Consider the following 14,158-nt stretch of genomic DNA (forward strand, 5'->3'; position numbering starts at 1 on the left):
ACAGACTGCTGAACCAAGAGTTGATGAGGCAGAAAACCTATAGAGCTCTATGATCGTCTAGATGCTAGAATCTCCTGTAATACTGACATTTTAGGTGGAAAACTTCTCTCAGAAAGGTTCATTGTGACATTCATTTCAGGGCTGTCCGAAGATTCAGCTGTGCTGTTAGTTCTTTTGACAATGCACATTGCAGACAGCCTGTTCTCCATGCGAGCATGTGAACCTTCTCCTTGGCAACTCCTGCCCCTGGACCAGGCTTCCTGTATCCCATTTCTTCACATCTTAAAATTATCCTCTCTCCCTTGCTATGACTTGAATTGCTCTTTTCTTCTGTTCTTGGCCCATTGATTTAATTCCTAAATTCTGCTTTTCACAAATCTAAACCACATTGTTTGAAAGGACTCAGCCCTATAAAAGTAACTTGGAATAATGCTTTAAAGGATTTTTTCTGTGTGTATGTACCTCCAATGCAGTTTCAAATTATATCATAGGAGAATTTGTCCTTTTAGAAAATAAAGTTGTATTAGACACTTCAACTGAAGAGAATCTTGTGAGTGGGAAAAAGTTTAGGAGTCACAAACTCCTACGATTTCTTCTCATAGGTGCTGTTTATTATTAATAGATCCTCCAAAGCACCTCTGACCCACTGGATTTCTCAGTATTTGTGTCCTTTTGTAGCAACCACAAAATTTTCTGGTGTGTGAACTACAGAAATGCAGTTATTTCAGTCACAGTGGCAGCCTCATTCCTCGTTGTGCTGCAGGAGGATTATTCCTTCACCAGTGCATGCTTTTCATTAATGACCACTTCTTGTATTTTTCAGTGAAGTTGAAACTACTGGGTGGTTCTTATTTACCTTTGTGGCCGAACAACAGCACTCAGCGTTAACTCTGTCGCAGTCATTTTCTGTCCTCCAAGGTGCACTGCTGCCTCTGTCAGTTGTTCAGCAGCAATTCACATGCTTCTTTACAAACCACTGCTCTTCTCTGTTTGCTACAACTAATTATTGACACAAGTGAAAAATAGTGCCAGTCCCATCCTCAGGAGTCCTTTTGAAAGAAACTGATCTTTATGTACCATTTCTGATTTATCTGACCATTTTATGTATAGAACACTTGATTTCATCAGGACAGCTGCCTAATCAGGATCTCTCTGAGGTGGTTGCCGTGGCTGCTGCTCAGTGTCGTTCAGGTGGTTTCACAGTGCTTCCATCCTTCGTGTACTTCAGTCCTCCAACCAGAAGCATCATCCAGTCCCAGCTTAGTGAGGATGTACCCTTCAGTAGACAATACAACAGCATTTTGTGGTTTTTTGTACTTCTCTAAAGCATTTATTTTGGGCACTTATTGCATTTTACTGTCCTTTTTATCCTCTCTCTGTAGGCCTGGCCAGAGAACTGTAGATGACTTAGAAATTATATATGAAGAACTTCTTCACATTAAGGCCTTATCTCATCTTTCTACCACAGTAAGTATTTTTAAAAATATAACTCATCACCAAAAGGGAGGTTGAATTTTGACTTCTGGTGCTTTATTGGAATTGAAGTGCTGACAACTGTTTCCATTTATGCTTTCCATGCAAAGAAGTTATTCCCACCTGTGAGGACCACCCAGTCACTATGCAGATGTAGGTTGTCTTTTGGATATCAGATATAATTATCTTCATGTGTTTCTCCACAGCCCCTACCTCACTCGTTTTCCACAGGTGCCTCCATCATGATCCTTATCAGATGCATGCAATCTGATCTGACACCTGGGACAGTGGCACTACTGATTTTTGCAGAATGTATTTCCAATTTCTGACCTATAAGAAGTCTTGACTTGAACCAGTTAGGAGGAGGAATTGCACAGTGCAGAAAGGCGTAGTTTGCGGTGCTGACTGGTTGGAGCTTAGTCCTAGAGTGAGGGAAACCTCACATCAGACCCCTTCTCTCTGAGTGGGCAAGAACAGTGCACAGAATCAAGAAAAAAAGAAATGGAGAAAATGGCTGGAGGAGAGAATGCAAGTGTTTAAATTCTCGCCATCATTGACACACTGCATAGGCAACTGAAACAAGCTAAATAGTACTTGGTAGCAGCAAGATGTGGGTGCTTTCAGAAAAAGGAAGCTGGTCAAAAATTAGGTTTATGCTTGACAATTGTTTATTTGGAAGCTCTTAATATTTTCAGTAATTCTCAAATAACTTGGACAGATGCAGCTGATTATGAAACTGTATTACAGATAGTACTCTGTGCAAACATATAATGTCTGAACAATGTTTTTCAGAAAGAATATGCATCCAGAGTTGGTAACTAAATTCAAAGAGAACAGCCGGCCAAAATCCTTCAACATCTTTGGGATGCTGGAAAAAAGTATTTAAAGAAAGACTTCAGTTAGGTCTAGAAATTAACATTTTCAAATCAAGCAATAGAAACTACCCAAGATAGATACTGAGAGGGAGTGGAGAACCCTCTTGAGACTATGCATGTAACCCAGAACAAAAAATCTGAAACACAAAATATTTCCAGCTCAGAAGAAAATCAGACTTGAGGTCAGAAATTGGAAATTGGTCCCTCTGCAAACAGCATATAGAACAAGTATGGCAAATGATAAAAACTGCAAGAAATACTTGGCATTTTGAAGAAGTGCAGTTGATTCCATGTTTTTAGTAAGAATGTGGCAATGCCAGCCTAAACTGAAACAGAACAGAGAAACCATGAGTAGCTTAGAGGAATTCTTCAGAGGAGCAACAGACAGCATTGCTCCTATGAACCAGAAGATTAATGGTCAATCAACTTGAAAGCAAAAAGTAATAAGTTTTCTAGGTATGCCACAAGCAGCAGGAAGCAAAATGGATAAAATTCAAGTCGCATGGTGGCGAACTAATCCCTGCTAGAGAAGCCTGTGAAGTAATGTATGAATGAAAAACAATTCCATAATACGGTGTTATAAACATACCAAATTCTTGGCTTCATCGAGAGGATTCTTTCACTGCAGAGGCAAATGTCTGAAACAACTGAGAAGACATCTGAGGATGTACATGGATAGGAACCGTCTCTACAGTGTGCAGAACTCTGCTAATGGGATTGTATTTCCCTTCCTTAGGAAAGCGTCATTGCCTTCAGGCGGAGGTTATAAAAGAGTTTGAGCTAATGGTTACAGAAATCCCAGGCCTGTGGGTCCGTTCGCTGGTCAGTGTACTAAAAAAAAAAAGTCACACCTCTGTTTACCCCTCTTCTCCAGGCTACAAACAGAGTGCTTTGCACTGGCTGTCAAGAAGGAGTTCTGGGAGAGGTAGCCGGTGTGGTACATTTATGCTTGATGCCTGAGCAGGGGTCTGGTGGGTGCCTTTAGGACATCAGAGCCTGAATTTGTCCACCCATCTTAGGAGACACAGTCACCAGGCTCTAGTCTGGATTGTGTCCAGAATTTGAGAGTTCCTCCCCAAGATTTTCTTCATGGCCAAAAAATTTTTTCAATTTAAACAGTGGGTAGAATGGTGTGAAATATTACTACTAAATATATGTTAGAACCAGCTTTTGATTTGTATTTGGCATACTTACATTATACAGTAGTAACTCTGAAACATGGATTGTCACCAGCTGATGTTCTCTGGAAACAAGAATACCACTGCTTGGAAATTGGCCTCCAAGTCCTTGGAGACTTGTGGCTTTGTGAAGAGAGACATAAAGCACACAGGAAAACTCAGGATAATTTGAAATTCTGGGTGCTGCTATTGTTGTGTAGCACTAACAGTGTTTACAGCCAGGAAAAGCTGTTGTAAATGTTGTCTCACTAGAGGCTCTTACCACCCGTCAGAGGTGGGAGCCAACCACAGCAGAGCACTGCGGACCCCAGGAGGAGCAGGCTGACACCAAGGGCAGTGTCACCTCCTCCAGCTTCTGGAAGAGGTAGAGAGCCGGACATCTTGTCCTGTTCTGGGCCCCTCAGTTCCAGAAGGACAGGGAACTGCTGGAGAGAGTCCAGCGCAGGGCAACAAAGATGATTAAGGGAGTGGAGCATCTCCCTTATGAGGGAAGGCTGAGGGAGCTGGGGCTCTTTAGTTTGGAGAAGAGGAGACTGAGGGGTGACCTCATTAATATTTATAAATATATAAAGGGTGAGTGTCACAAGGATGGAGCCAGGCTCTTCTCAGTGACAACCAATAGTAAGACAAGGGCCAGTGGGTACAAACTGGAACACAAGAGGTTCCACTTAAATATGAGAAGAAACTTCTTCAGGGTGAGAGAGCACTGGAACAGGCTGCCCAGAGGGGTTGTGGAGTCTCCCTCTCTGCAGACATTCAGAACCCGCCTGGACACATTCCTGTGTAACCTCATCTGGGTGTTCCTGCTCCAGTGGGGGAATTGGACTGCATGATCTTTCGAGGTCCTTTCCAATCCCTGACATTCTGTGATTCTGTGATCTTGCCTGGGAAACAGACAGGCCAAGTGGGGCCTCAGCAGGCCCAGATGGCTGCACTTCAGTGGGACACAGCAGAAGTGGCCAGATTCATGTCTGTGAGGGGAAGGGCACTGATTTCTTAGGGAAGAACAGGACTGCCGCAGAGCTTCATGGAGTAGTTGGCAATTGCTCACTATCTTCTGTAATAGATCAACTATTAGTGTTTTAAATTTTCCATCATGTTAATTGTTAATGATGGTTTCACACGTGTGTGTATGCAGAAAAATGTGGAGACCTGTATCTTAAAGATGCTCTTGTCTGAGCCATTTGCAGCCAGGAAATGCAGAGGCTTGTGTTCTGTAAAGCAAATCAGTAGGAAACAATACATCGAGTGAAGCAGAGCATTGTTCCAGCATCCCCTGGATGAGTGCTGAACGGTGCAGAAGGAAGGAAAGCAGCGACTGGAGTATATTATGTGACTTTCTCTATAGCAGGAAAAATAAGATAAATATAAAAACTGTATTTCTTCTCTATTTTAAGGTAAAGCGAGAATTAGCAGGTGTCCTGATTTTTGAATCACATCCCAAAGCAGGAACGGTCTGTAAGTAAATGGAGTCCTGTCAGATCTTCTTTCTCATCTGTGAACATTTAAATTCTTAATGCTTAAATGACAAGAGCAAAACTTGGATGTACTCTTCAAACCTGACTGGCACTCACTGTTCAAATCTGGGGCAATAAGTGTTGACTTAGTCAGTTGACGATTGCAGGGACAGTACCAAAATTAATTTTATATCCTTGGATGTATGTATTGCCTACAATTTGGGTGTGTTTTTATCTAGAATTCTGGATTGGACCAATCTCCATTTTAAATGTATTTTAATATTATCCTTGTATTAAAAAAAATCTTGCTGCACAAGATAAAGGATTTAAAATGTCGGATTTCTTAAACCTGTTTATATTGAGAAGTTTTAGCAAATGGATGTCAAATTCGCAGCCACTGGAGAACTGGCTTAGAACATGGTGCTACTGGTGGGATCCAAGTCTCTGTGCTGATGAGTAACTGATAACCTGCCATGTATTGATAAAGTAGTTGTTGCAATTGTCATGGAAAATAACAGCAACTTGCACATAGTGTAATAAAATAACCGCTTATATGGGTGTGTGGGGTTTTCTAAAATCTGAAGGCAATTGCTTTTAAAATTATGCCCTTTTTCAAGGTAGACATTAATATGACTGCAATAGATTTACCTTGAATTTTATTGTGTGCAGAATCTCACCCATTTCTATTTCAGATAACCGTATTCTCACCATAAAATCTTTTCTCTCTCTCATAGTATTTAATCAGGGAGAAGAAGGTACTTCTTGGTACATTATCCTAAAGGGATCAGTAAATGTAGTCATTTATGGCAAGGTATTGTTTTCAGAAGCCTTTTTATATGATTCTTATTATTGGAATTGTAAGAGCAAACTTTGAAGGAATACAGTTTAATTTAGAGCAAAATTGCTTTTCTAAGGAAACAAATTGACTGTAATTTTATTAAGAAATGATCCAGTGGTTTCACTGATTATACATCCAGTTGATTACTGTATAATTTCAGGATATATTACACACTTTCTGAATATAATTCAGCAGAGTTATATCAGTATCTTTAGGACAAAGTAATTTGCTGGAATTTGGTGAATTGCCAGACTTGCATCTCTTGGGGGTTTTTGCCCTGTCCCTTTACCATCATGTTCTCTTAAATTTCTGTAACTAACTTTTCCGATGCATGTCTGACAGAAGTACCTCTTCGTGACTAGTGGCTCTCAGGTTGGATGAACTGTTCCAAATTTATGCCAGCTCTTCTTCTTAGTTGAGCTAGAGATTCAAAAGCATCTCTATTAAATTTCCTGTTTATGAGAGAAATTTTTCAAGGCAAAAAGTTGTACTTTGCTACACAGCAATCCCTTGAGTCTTTAAAAATATCTGCTTTCCTTTTGATTTCTCATTCAGTGACTGAGAATCCTCCATTCTGAACACCAAGCATTTCACCAAAATCTAGCATAGAGGCCCTGGTGCTAAGTCTATTCCTAAGAAACCCATGTTTAGCTACCTTTTTTCCATCACAGAGTGGGCTGGATCCTCTGCTACTAAAAACTGAAGTAAACAGAGCAATGCTGATTTACATCAGCTGAGGATGTGGAGTTATATGTTATTTCTGCAAACATGAGCTTATTTTTTAGGGCCTCTTTAAATAAAAACCAAACAGCTCAACAACTTTCAGTCTTCAGGAGGGCTGGAAGAGTCCTTCAGGCTGGATGTAATTTCAGAGAACAAGCCAATTCTTTTCTGTTCTTGCTTTTCTTCAGTAATAGTAATAACCAGCTATCAAGTATTGTTTCCTAGTCATTATTTGGGCTGTTGATTTCCTGCCAAATAGACTTGTTTTGGTATTTGATTGTGAAGTCCAGTGTTTGTACAAGGACTTACAATAGAATCCAGAGTAATCATGGGTTTCTGCATGTAAATGTTTTGCTCTATGCAGGGTGTGGTATGTACTTTGCACGAAGGAGATGATTTCGGCAAGTTAGCGCTTGTGAATGACGCACCCAGAGCAGCATCCATTGTTCTGCGTGAAGACAACTGCCACTTCTTGAGAGTAGACAAGGAGGACTTCAACAGGATCCTTAGGGTAAGAGTTGGAAAGGCCACTCTGACAGCAAGATATCAGAACTTGCAGAGTTTTCTAGAGTCTGTCTTATTTCAATTGACATATTGATAACCTTGTTTGAAGTGTCCCTAATTGCAGAACAGAGATAAGACAGTCTAGAAGATCGTGCAAAGTACACATTAATCATCCTTCCTCTTTTACTGTTTCTAACTCAGCCTTGAAAATGGGACAAAATGTCTTCTGTCTCTCACGTTTCTGTGGTCTAAAATTTGCCAAGTACTCAGTTTTTGCTTATGCTGTCCAAGATTTATGGGTGATCTTCCATCCAGAGATTGAATAAAACAAGATGACCCATTCTTCCAGATAGGTCAGTGTCAGGTACCTTAAACTTGAGAGATTCAAGGCATGACCAAGTGGCAAATTAGATAAACTACGGGTAAATACACAGATGTCTTTATCAGAGAGCTCCAGAAAGATATTCCCAGGCTAATTTTACAGTTATTCACATTAGGGCTAATGAGTTCTAAAGTCTAGCTGTAATTCTGTAAATACAGGCTGTTTTGTGATCATTGGTAGTATAGGAAGTCAAAACCACTATCATCCTGAATTTGAATATATACATGGCCAGTATTGCAGCAATAAAACCAGAGAGCACTATGCTAGAAAAATGGCATAAGCTTGTGCTTACGGTACAAAAGGGAATGAGGATCCCATCGGCAGTAAGGTTGGGTTGGCCATAGAGACTCCCAACTGATTCAGCTTTGGTTGATACTTCAGAGAAGATCAGAGTCTGTGATCTTATCGATTTTCATCTGTGTTATTTGAATGCACATTATATTTAATTATTTTTCTTTCTTTTTTGTTTTTACTGTGATCCAGTAGTTCAAAATGAAAAGTTTGCCAACAGTTTCCTGAGCTAAGACTTACCATTTTTAAATGCCTTTTTCTCTTTTCTAAGTGCCTTTTTTTCATTTTTTTAAGAGAAAAGTCAGATTATAGATAATATTGTTCACATGTAATTGGGAATAGAGACCATATTACGTATGGAAAGTTGTGGAGGAGGGCTCTGTTTTCTGGCAAAGATTTTTTCCTTTGCCATGGCTAGAGATTTTTCTCGTCGTTCTTGCGCTAGACCTTCCCACATTTCTCTGTCTCTTCCCCCTGTGCTAGTGCTTCCCACTTGATTCTGCCTGTGAGAAAAGCAGAATAAAGATAGATAAATACAGGGCAAAAGAACCAACCTCAGAGTCTTTTGTGTTTGAAAGTCATGCACTTTTTGAGAGTAACTAATCAGCCAAATTGGATGCAATTATTTTATTAAAAGTAACTTGTCTTGCAGGATGTGGAAGCAAATACAGTAAGACTCAAAGAACATGACCAAGATGTCTTGGTGTTGGAGAAGATCCCAGCAGGAAACAGAATTTCTAATCAAGGAAATTCACAGCCTCAGCACAAGTATGTTTTTATTCAATAGTGCAAATGTCAGACAATGATTAACCTTTTCATATGGTATTATTATCCAAACAATAGCATATTCCCCCTTTCTATGGAAGAATGCAGTGCATATAAAGTTTTCTTTAATCATCAGCTGATCACATGCCCCATACTGGATAATATATCCATTTCCAGCAGCACACTAGTTCTATGTCTTTATACAATAATTCTCTGAAGATCTCACTGTAAATACTTATCTCATGTAATAGCTTCTAAAGAGACTGCACATGAAGAATGCTGAAACCCTATAAAGCTGAGCTACTGTGTAAAAAGACATTAGGAAAAGACATTGCTTTATTGTTAAGTATAGATACTTTCATTTTGGATTTTGAGCTCTGCATTCTAATTAGAGTTTGCTAACTACAATTTGTATACAAAACTAAGATCTCGTGCGATGGAAGTCGAACAGCTTATCTTACAGAATGGGTTTGCACTGTAATAACAATATTCATTATATTTGCTTTACTTTCTTACTGAAAGGGAGAAAGTAAAATTCTGTTTGGATACTACTGTGATAAGAGCAGAGTGAGGCTGTTATCATTCTGAATGTTGATAAAACCCCTAAAGGCTTTGTAAATGTGTTATTTGCAAATTGATGCACAATTTTCTTCAGAAACACTCGAACAACTTCAATAAAATAAGCAGGAAGGAGTTTTAAATCCTTTGCCCTGGACCTTTATTTTTTTCCAAAGAAAGAGCTACTTGACTGCGAGATATTTTGGGTATGATTTTTATCTGATCTGGGATTTCATATGCATATTTTATCTGCATAACTGAATATAGAGATTTGTAAAGATCTATCAGGGTTGAATAAACCATTCTTTGTACTTTATATACACTTTTCATGTATTTCAGAAACCGCCATTTCATTTCTCACTTGATCTATTAGAAAAACAAACTATGGCACCAGGAAAACACATACTCTTATAACAAATTTTTCTTTGTCTAAATGAGGGGAACTTGATTGCAGGCAGTGGATTTGCATCAGCAGCTGCAATGCACAGCAACTTGGTTGTAGATTTAAACCCCGTTTCTTGGGTCTGATGTATTTTTCATTCTTTCAAAAGTGAAAGTTTCATTTAAAGGTATTTCCACTAACTGGCTTGCAAACTCTTTGCACCAGCATTCTTTGCATTATTCAACATGTTCAGAATTTGATTAAAATAGCTAGAGACATTTATGGTCCCTGATTAAGTTAGGCTGTATTTTAGAGCTTACACTCCAGGAATATTTTCAGGTAAAGCTCAGAATTCCATTTCTTTAAATCTTTTAAGCATTTGGTCAGATTTGGGTACTATCAGTGTGCCTGGAAAAGGGAGCTTTTGCTGAGAACAAAGATAGACATGAACTACACAACAGAGGAAGCTACCTTGAAAGGTCACTGTCTGCTTTTCAGCAGTCAGATTATTTTCTTAATAGTGTGTTGGCAGTGTCTTTTTGTATAAAATCCTTCTAAATGAGTTCACTGGTTTTGAAGATAGCATTCCTTTTGTTTCCTTTGTTAGTAAATAGAGTAAGTGGCTACATTTATGTTTCAGAGTCCAAATCAAAGTTAATAATGTATTCTAATTTCTGGAATGTGTTACTGGAAAGAGTTAGTTGAATGTTCAGTGCTTTTGAAAATCAGTGTGCCTGAAGGAGAAGCTTAACAGGGACCTCTTCTTAAAGGCTTGCTGCTCTGCTCTTAATTGGGTAGTTTACATCTCTGATATCTCTTCAGATGAGCTGACCTTTAGGCTTTGTCCCCTAGGTGGGTACATAGCATTTGCAGTAGAGAAATGTTCTGCATCCCAAGGTTTTTCCCTGAAATATCAAGTCAACCAAGAATCTCATTTTCTTCATCTTAATCTTGGGGAAAACTTCACTTTGGGGGCAGATCCTCTCAGTTGCAGTTTGGATTCTACTACCTCCTCTGCTGAGGAAGCCCGGCTCCTGCACAGCTCCCAAGCCCTGCTTTCAAACAGACAGCTTCGCTTGCAGGACTAGCTCTGAAGTTCTCACTCCCTCGCTCTAACTCTTTATGGGTGATCACACTCATGCAGGATGAATTCAGCAGCCCTGCGAGTCGCTTCACTGTTCATTTTCGCTTTCATATTCAGAGTACAGCAACCTGTGATTTCTCTGCTTCACTCACTTAGACACTTGGTTAGAATCTCTGCGAGAATGTGCACTGGCTTAACAAGTGTTTGTGTTCTTGGGACATCAATACAGCTCTTCCAAAGGGGTTGGCAAGTAAAAGAACTGTGACGGTCAGCGCTCAAAGTGAGGAGGAGCTCCCAGGAGCTCAGCTCCACCACTTCACCACTTATTTCTCAGCAGGAGCAAAGTGTCTTCACTTCTCGGGGTTTTTCTTTCTTTCTTTCCTTTTTTTTTTTTTTTTTTAGTTTCATACTTCATCAGTTGGATTCTGGGGGAAAAAAAAATAAGAGAAAAAAAAGATGCAAAGATTGAAAGAATTGAAAGAATGGAGGGGAAAATAAAAAAGGAAAGAAAAAAAGAGACGACAGGACAAGTTTAGCAATACCCTATGATATTCTGCTCATACTTAAAATCTTGCCAGTGCTTTTGCATGAAGCAGGAAAACCTGATTACTGCACTTGTTCCCTCACCTCCCTAAATGTACTCCAGGAATTGGTACGGTCCTAACATTATCCACTTGAAAAACTTTCTTCAACTATCTGAGGCATTGCACAAGTTTGAAGATACAGTGTGCTATTTCATTATCTGCCTCCATGTTCTCAGTGATGCTGCAGGAAGTTGTTTCCTTGCTCTGACATTGGTACACACCAGTTCTCATTTCATGCTCACAGGAAGTCTGTTAGGACCCTTGAATGACTGGGAACTGGTGTTGTTGCCGAGATGTTTATTCTCAGTGGAGAAGCATTTCCGACTGCCCTTCCTCAGGTTTGCACCAGCGCAGCTTGGCTGACTGTGGTGTAACCATGGTGGTGTTACACTGGAGTACTTGTGTCACTTTGTACTCCCTGGGTAGGGTGGAGAGTGTTGTTGCTCCCATTTTACAGTGGGGAAGCCAAAAAAGATTGGGAGATTCTGGTCAGAGCAGGAATTTGCACTCTGGCACCTGTTAATCTGGGTCTTCTCACTGGCACACAACTGCTTCTTGATCAGCTGTTTTACTTGCGAGACACTAACTGCTTCTTTCCCTCCCTCAGGTACATTGTGATGTCAGGAACCCCAGAGAAAATTTTAGAGCACTTTCTAGAAACCATGCGCCTTGAAGCAACTTTAAATGAAGCAACAGGTATCTACATGACAAAGGCTGTGTTATTATTACTTCATAAGATGGTCTTGCTGGGGGAACACCGCAATGTGATCACTTTGAAAAGCAGTTAGTGGTAGTTTTTTCCAGAATAAGAACTGCTCTGAAACAACCCCAAGAAAGCCTAGCAAATCCAGAATTAAAGAGAATAATCCACTCCTCCTAGCCTGCCCTACTGTATTTGTACTTCACGTTCAAAGTAGAACAGCAAAATCTCAGACCACTTAGTGCCAGACCACTAGTCGTGACTTTAATAAGGCACAACTGTAGGGCCAGTTCAGAGCATGCATTACCAACCGATGGTAGTGGTCCTCAGACTTCTTGTTCTGGATGTCACTTAATACTGTGAACTAGCCGGATACCTCCAGCCATTGTGTTATGCTAGAATAAATATTGCCACATTTTCATATCCATATCTCACTTAAAGTATCACAATTTAAATTACTTGTTTGGGATACTTTCCCATACGCAGGGAAAGAATTGTTACTCAGAAGACAACTCAGCACACCATGGGCCAAGTCCCAAGAATGCAGGTTGCTGCAGCTGCACTTAATAGGCTGCTTTTCGCTAGTGTAAAGAGAACAGAGAATCCATGTCTAGGGATATAGATATTTGCTGACTTACTATTAATAAGTATTTTAATTTTTAAAAAGGGTCAGGCAAAAAAATTCCTCCTAATTATGATAAAGTAATGTAGAGACTTTTATATTAGGCTACAGAATATCGCTTCAGCGTGTTCCTTTTACATTGCAGATGTCTGAGAAGTATATATTCAAAGGTGTTCTTAAATCCAGTTAATCTGTTGCTGACCTCATAAAATTGGAGAAACCTGTATAGTGGTCCATGAATGGTGGAAGCATTGAACGATTACAGAAATCCTGTAACAGTGTGTGTTTGAACTACTTTTAAGAATAAAAATTATTCTTTTCATAGATACCTTTTTATTAGAATTACAAGCAGATCGTTGTTCTTTAAGCCTGCATGTATATAATCACAAATTTACTATTCATAGTATGCATGTATTATAAATTTTTTTAAAACAAATTATTTTTAAAATATTTTAAAACTTTTCCCCAAAACATCCAATGACGAGATTTGTACCCCACTAGGATATAGGTATAAATGTCACAATTCACAAAGCTATTTTTAGGATATAGAAGCTCAAGAGTGCTGAAAAATGGAATATTTAGTTTATGCATTCCTTTAATTTAAGAACAGTTAAAATCCACCTTGCTCTGGATATTACACAAAGAAAAAGTCCCACCTTTCCGGAGGTGAGTTTTGTGAACTGAAAGATATTTTCATATATAAATTACAGTGGAAGCAATGATGTAATATTACAGCACACAGTTATCTCACCATATTTTTTCTGATATCTGTTACTTAAAGGGTTTTCAAATGTTTCTCACATCTCAAAAGTTTCACTGTAGAAATCATACCCCAGGATATTTTGTTTGTTTCTCAGTGATTCCTTTCCTTGCCTAGTTTTAAAGTAAAATCAAGTTTTCAGTGCCAAACTTATTCTGGCCTCTGCAGCCAGGCTTTAAAAATCCTTTTGTTACCACAAATACAAGCATAAGGCAAACTGGGATTTACACCAGAACTACCACATCTCATCACAGAAAAAAGAGCCTGCTATTTTTTTTTAATGGAGAAAATGTCAGTCATATTGTTCATATCTGTTTTAATGTAAATCTAGCAGCTGAGATTCTTCCAAGTCAAAATAAAACCAGAAATTTGACTGTACATTTACCTTTTTTCAGGCCTTCTGCTCATCACCAGGAAATCAGCAAAGAATGGAATTATTTGCCTTCTCCTGTGTAGTTTATACTAAATGTGCTGTTTGGTAGTTCCCTAAATCCAAATGCAGCAGCACTTCTTAGGCAGCCAGGTGTGGTAGAGGTTTGATTCTGCTGTTGCTGAGATCTCTACAATTGTAGGGAAGCATACCCAAGTATTTTGCTTCAGCACAGATGGGTTTTTATTTTGCTCTTCCACACTTCTCTTTGACAAAAGCAGATGCCTGTTAACGTAAGTGCAGTAAAATTCATGCAGACAAGAATAAAAGCTTAATACTTCATCTCTCATTTGTTCATTCCCCATTTTTATATTTAATGTCTACAAAGTGCAAAAAGACCCCTTTATTATCTGCAGAGGGCTAATAAGATATTTTAGCTGAAAGAAAACTCATCCTTGTGATCCCCAAGCTGTTTGCAAAGGTTTAATTGACTGTTTTATTTCTTCTTTTTTTTTTTTCAGATTCTGTTTTAAATGATTTTATTATGATGCACTGTGTTTTTATGCCAAATAGTCAGCTCTGCCCAGCCTTGATGGCACAATATCCTTTTGT

At 39.1% G+C, this 14,158-nt stretch overlaps 1 protein-coding gene across 13 annotated transcripts in view; it reads left to right on the forward strand.

Annotated features, from left to right (window-relative positions):
- The window catches only part of RAPGEF4 (Rap guanine nucleotide exchange factor 4), a 145,128-nt gene that overhangs the window by 99,067 nt on the left and 31,903 nt on the right, over positions 1-14,158 (forward strand). For 12 of the 13 annotated variants that reach the window (XM_071811094.1, XM_071811086.1, XM_071811084.1 and 9 more), the window contains 7 exons: positions 1,383-1,467; positions 4,924-4,984; positions 5,718-5,794; positions 6,909-7,055; positions 8,374-8,489; positions 11,702-11,790; positions 14,068-14,146. In XM_071811094.1, coding sequence (XP_071667195.1) covers positions 1,383-1,467; positions 4,924-4,984; positions 5,718-5,794; positions 6,909-7,055; positions 8,374-8,489; positions 11,702-11,790; positions 14,068-14,146 — 654 coding nt within the window. Of the gene's footprint in view, positions 1-1,382; positions 1,468-4,923; positions 4,985-5,717; positions 5,795-6,908; positions 7,056-8,373; positions 8,490-11,701; positions 11,791-12,561; positions 12,777-14,067; positions 14,147-14,158 lie in introns of those variants that run through there. The other variant, XM_071811095.1, reaches the window with a different exon arrangement.

The sequence above is a fragment of the Patagioenas fasciata genome, chromosome 7, assembly GCF_037038585.1.
Source record: "Patagioenas fasciata isolate bPatFas1 chromosome 7, bPatFas1.hap1, whole genome shotgun sequence".
NCBI lineage: Eukaryota > Metazoa > Chordata > Aves > Columbiformes > Columbidae > Patagioenas > Patagioenas fasciata.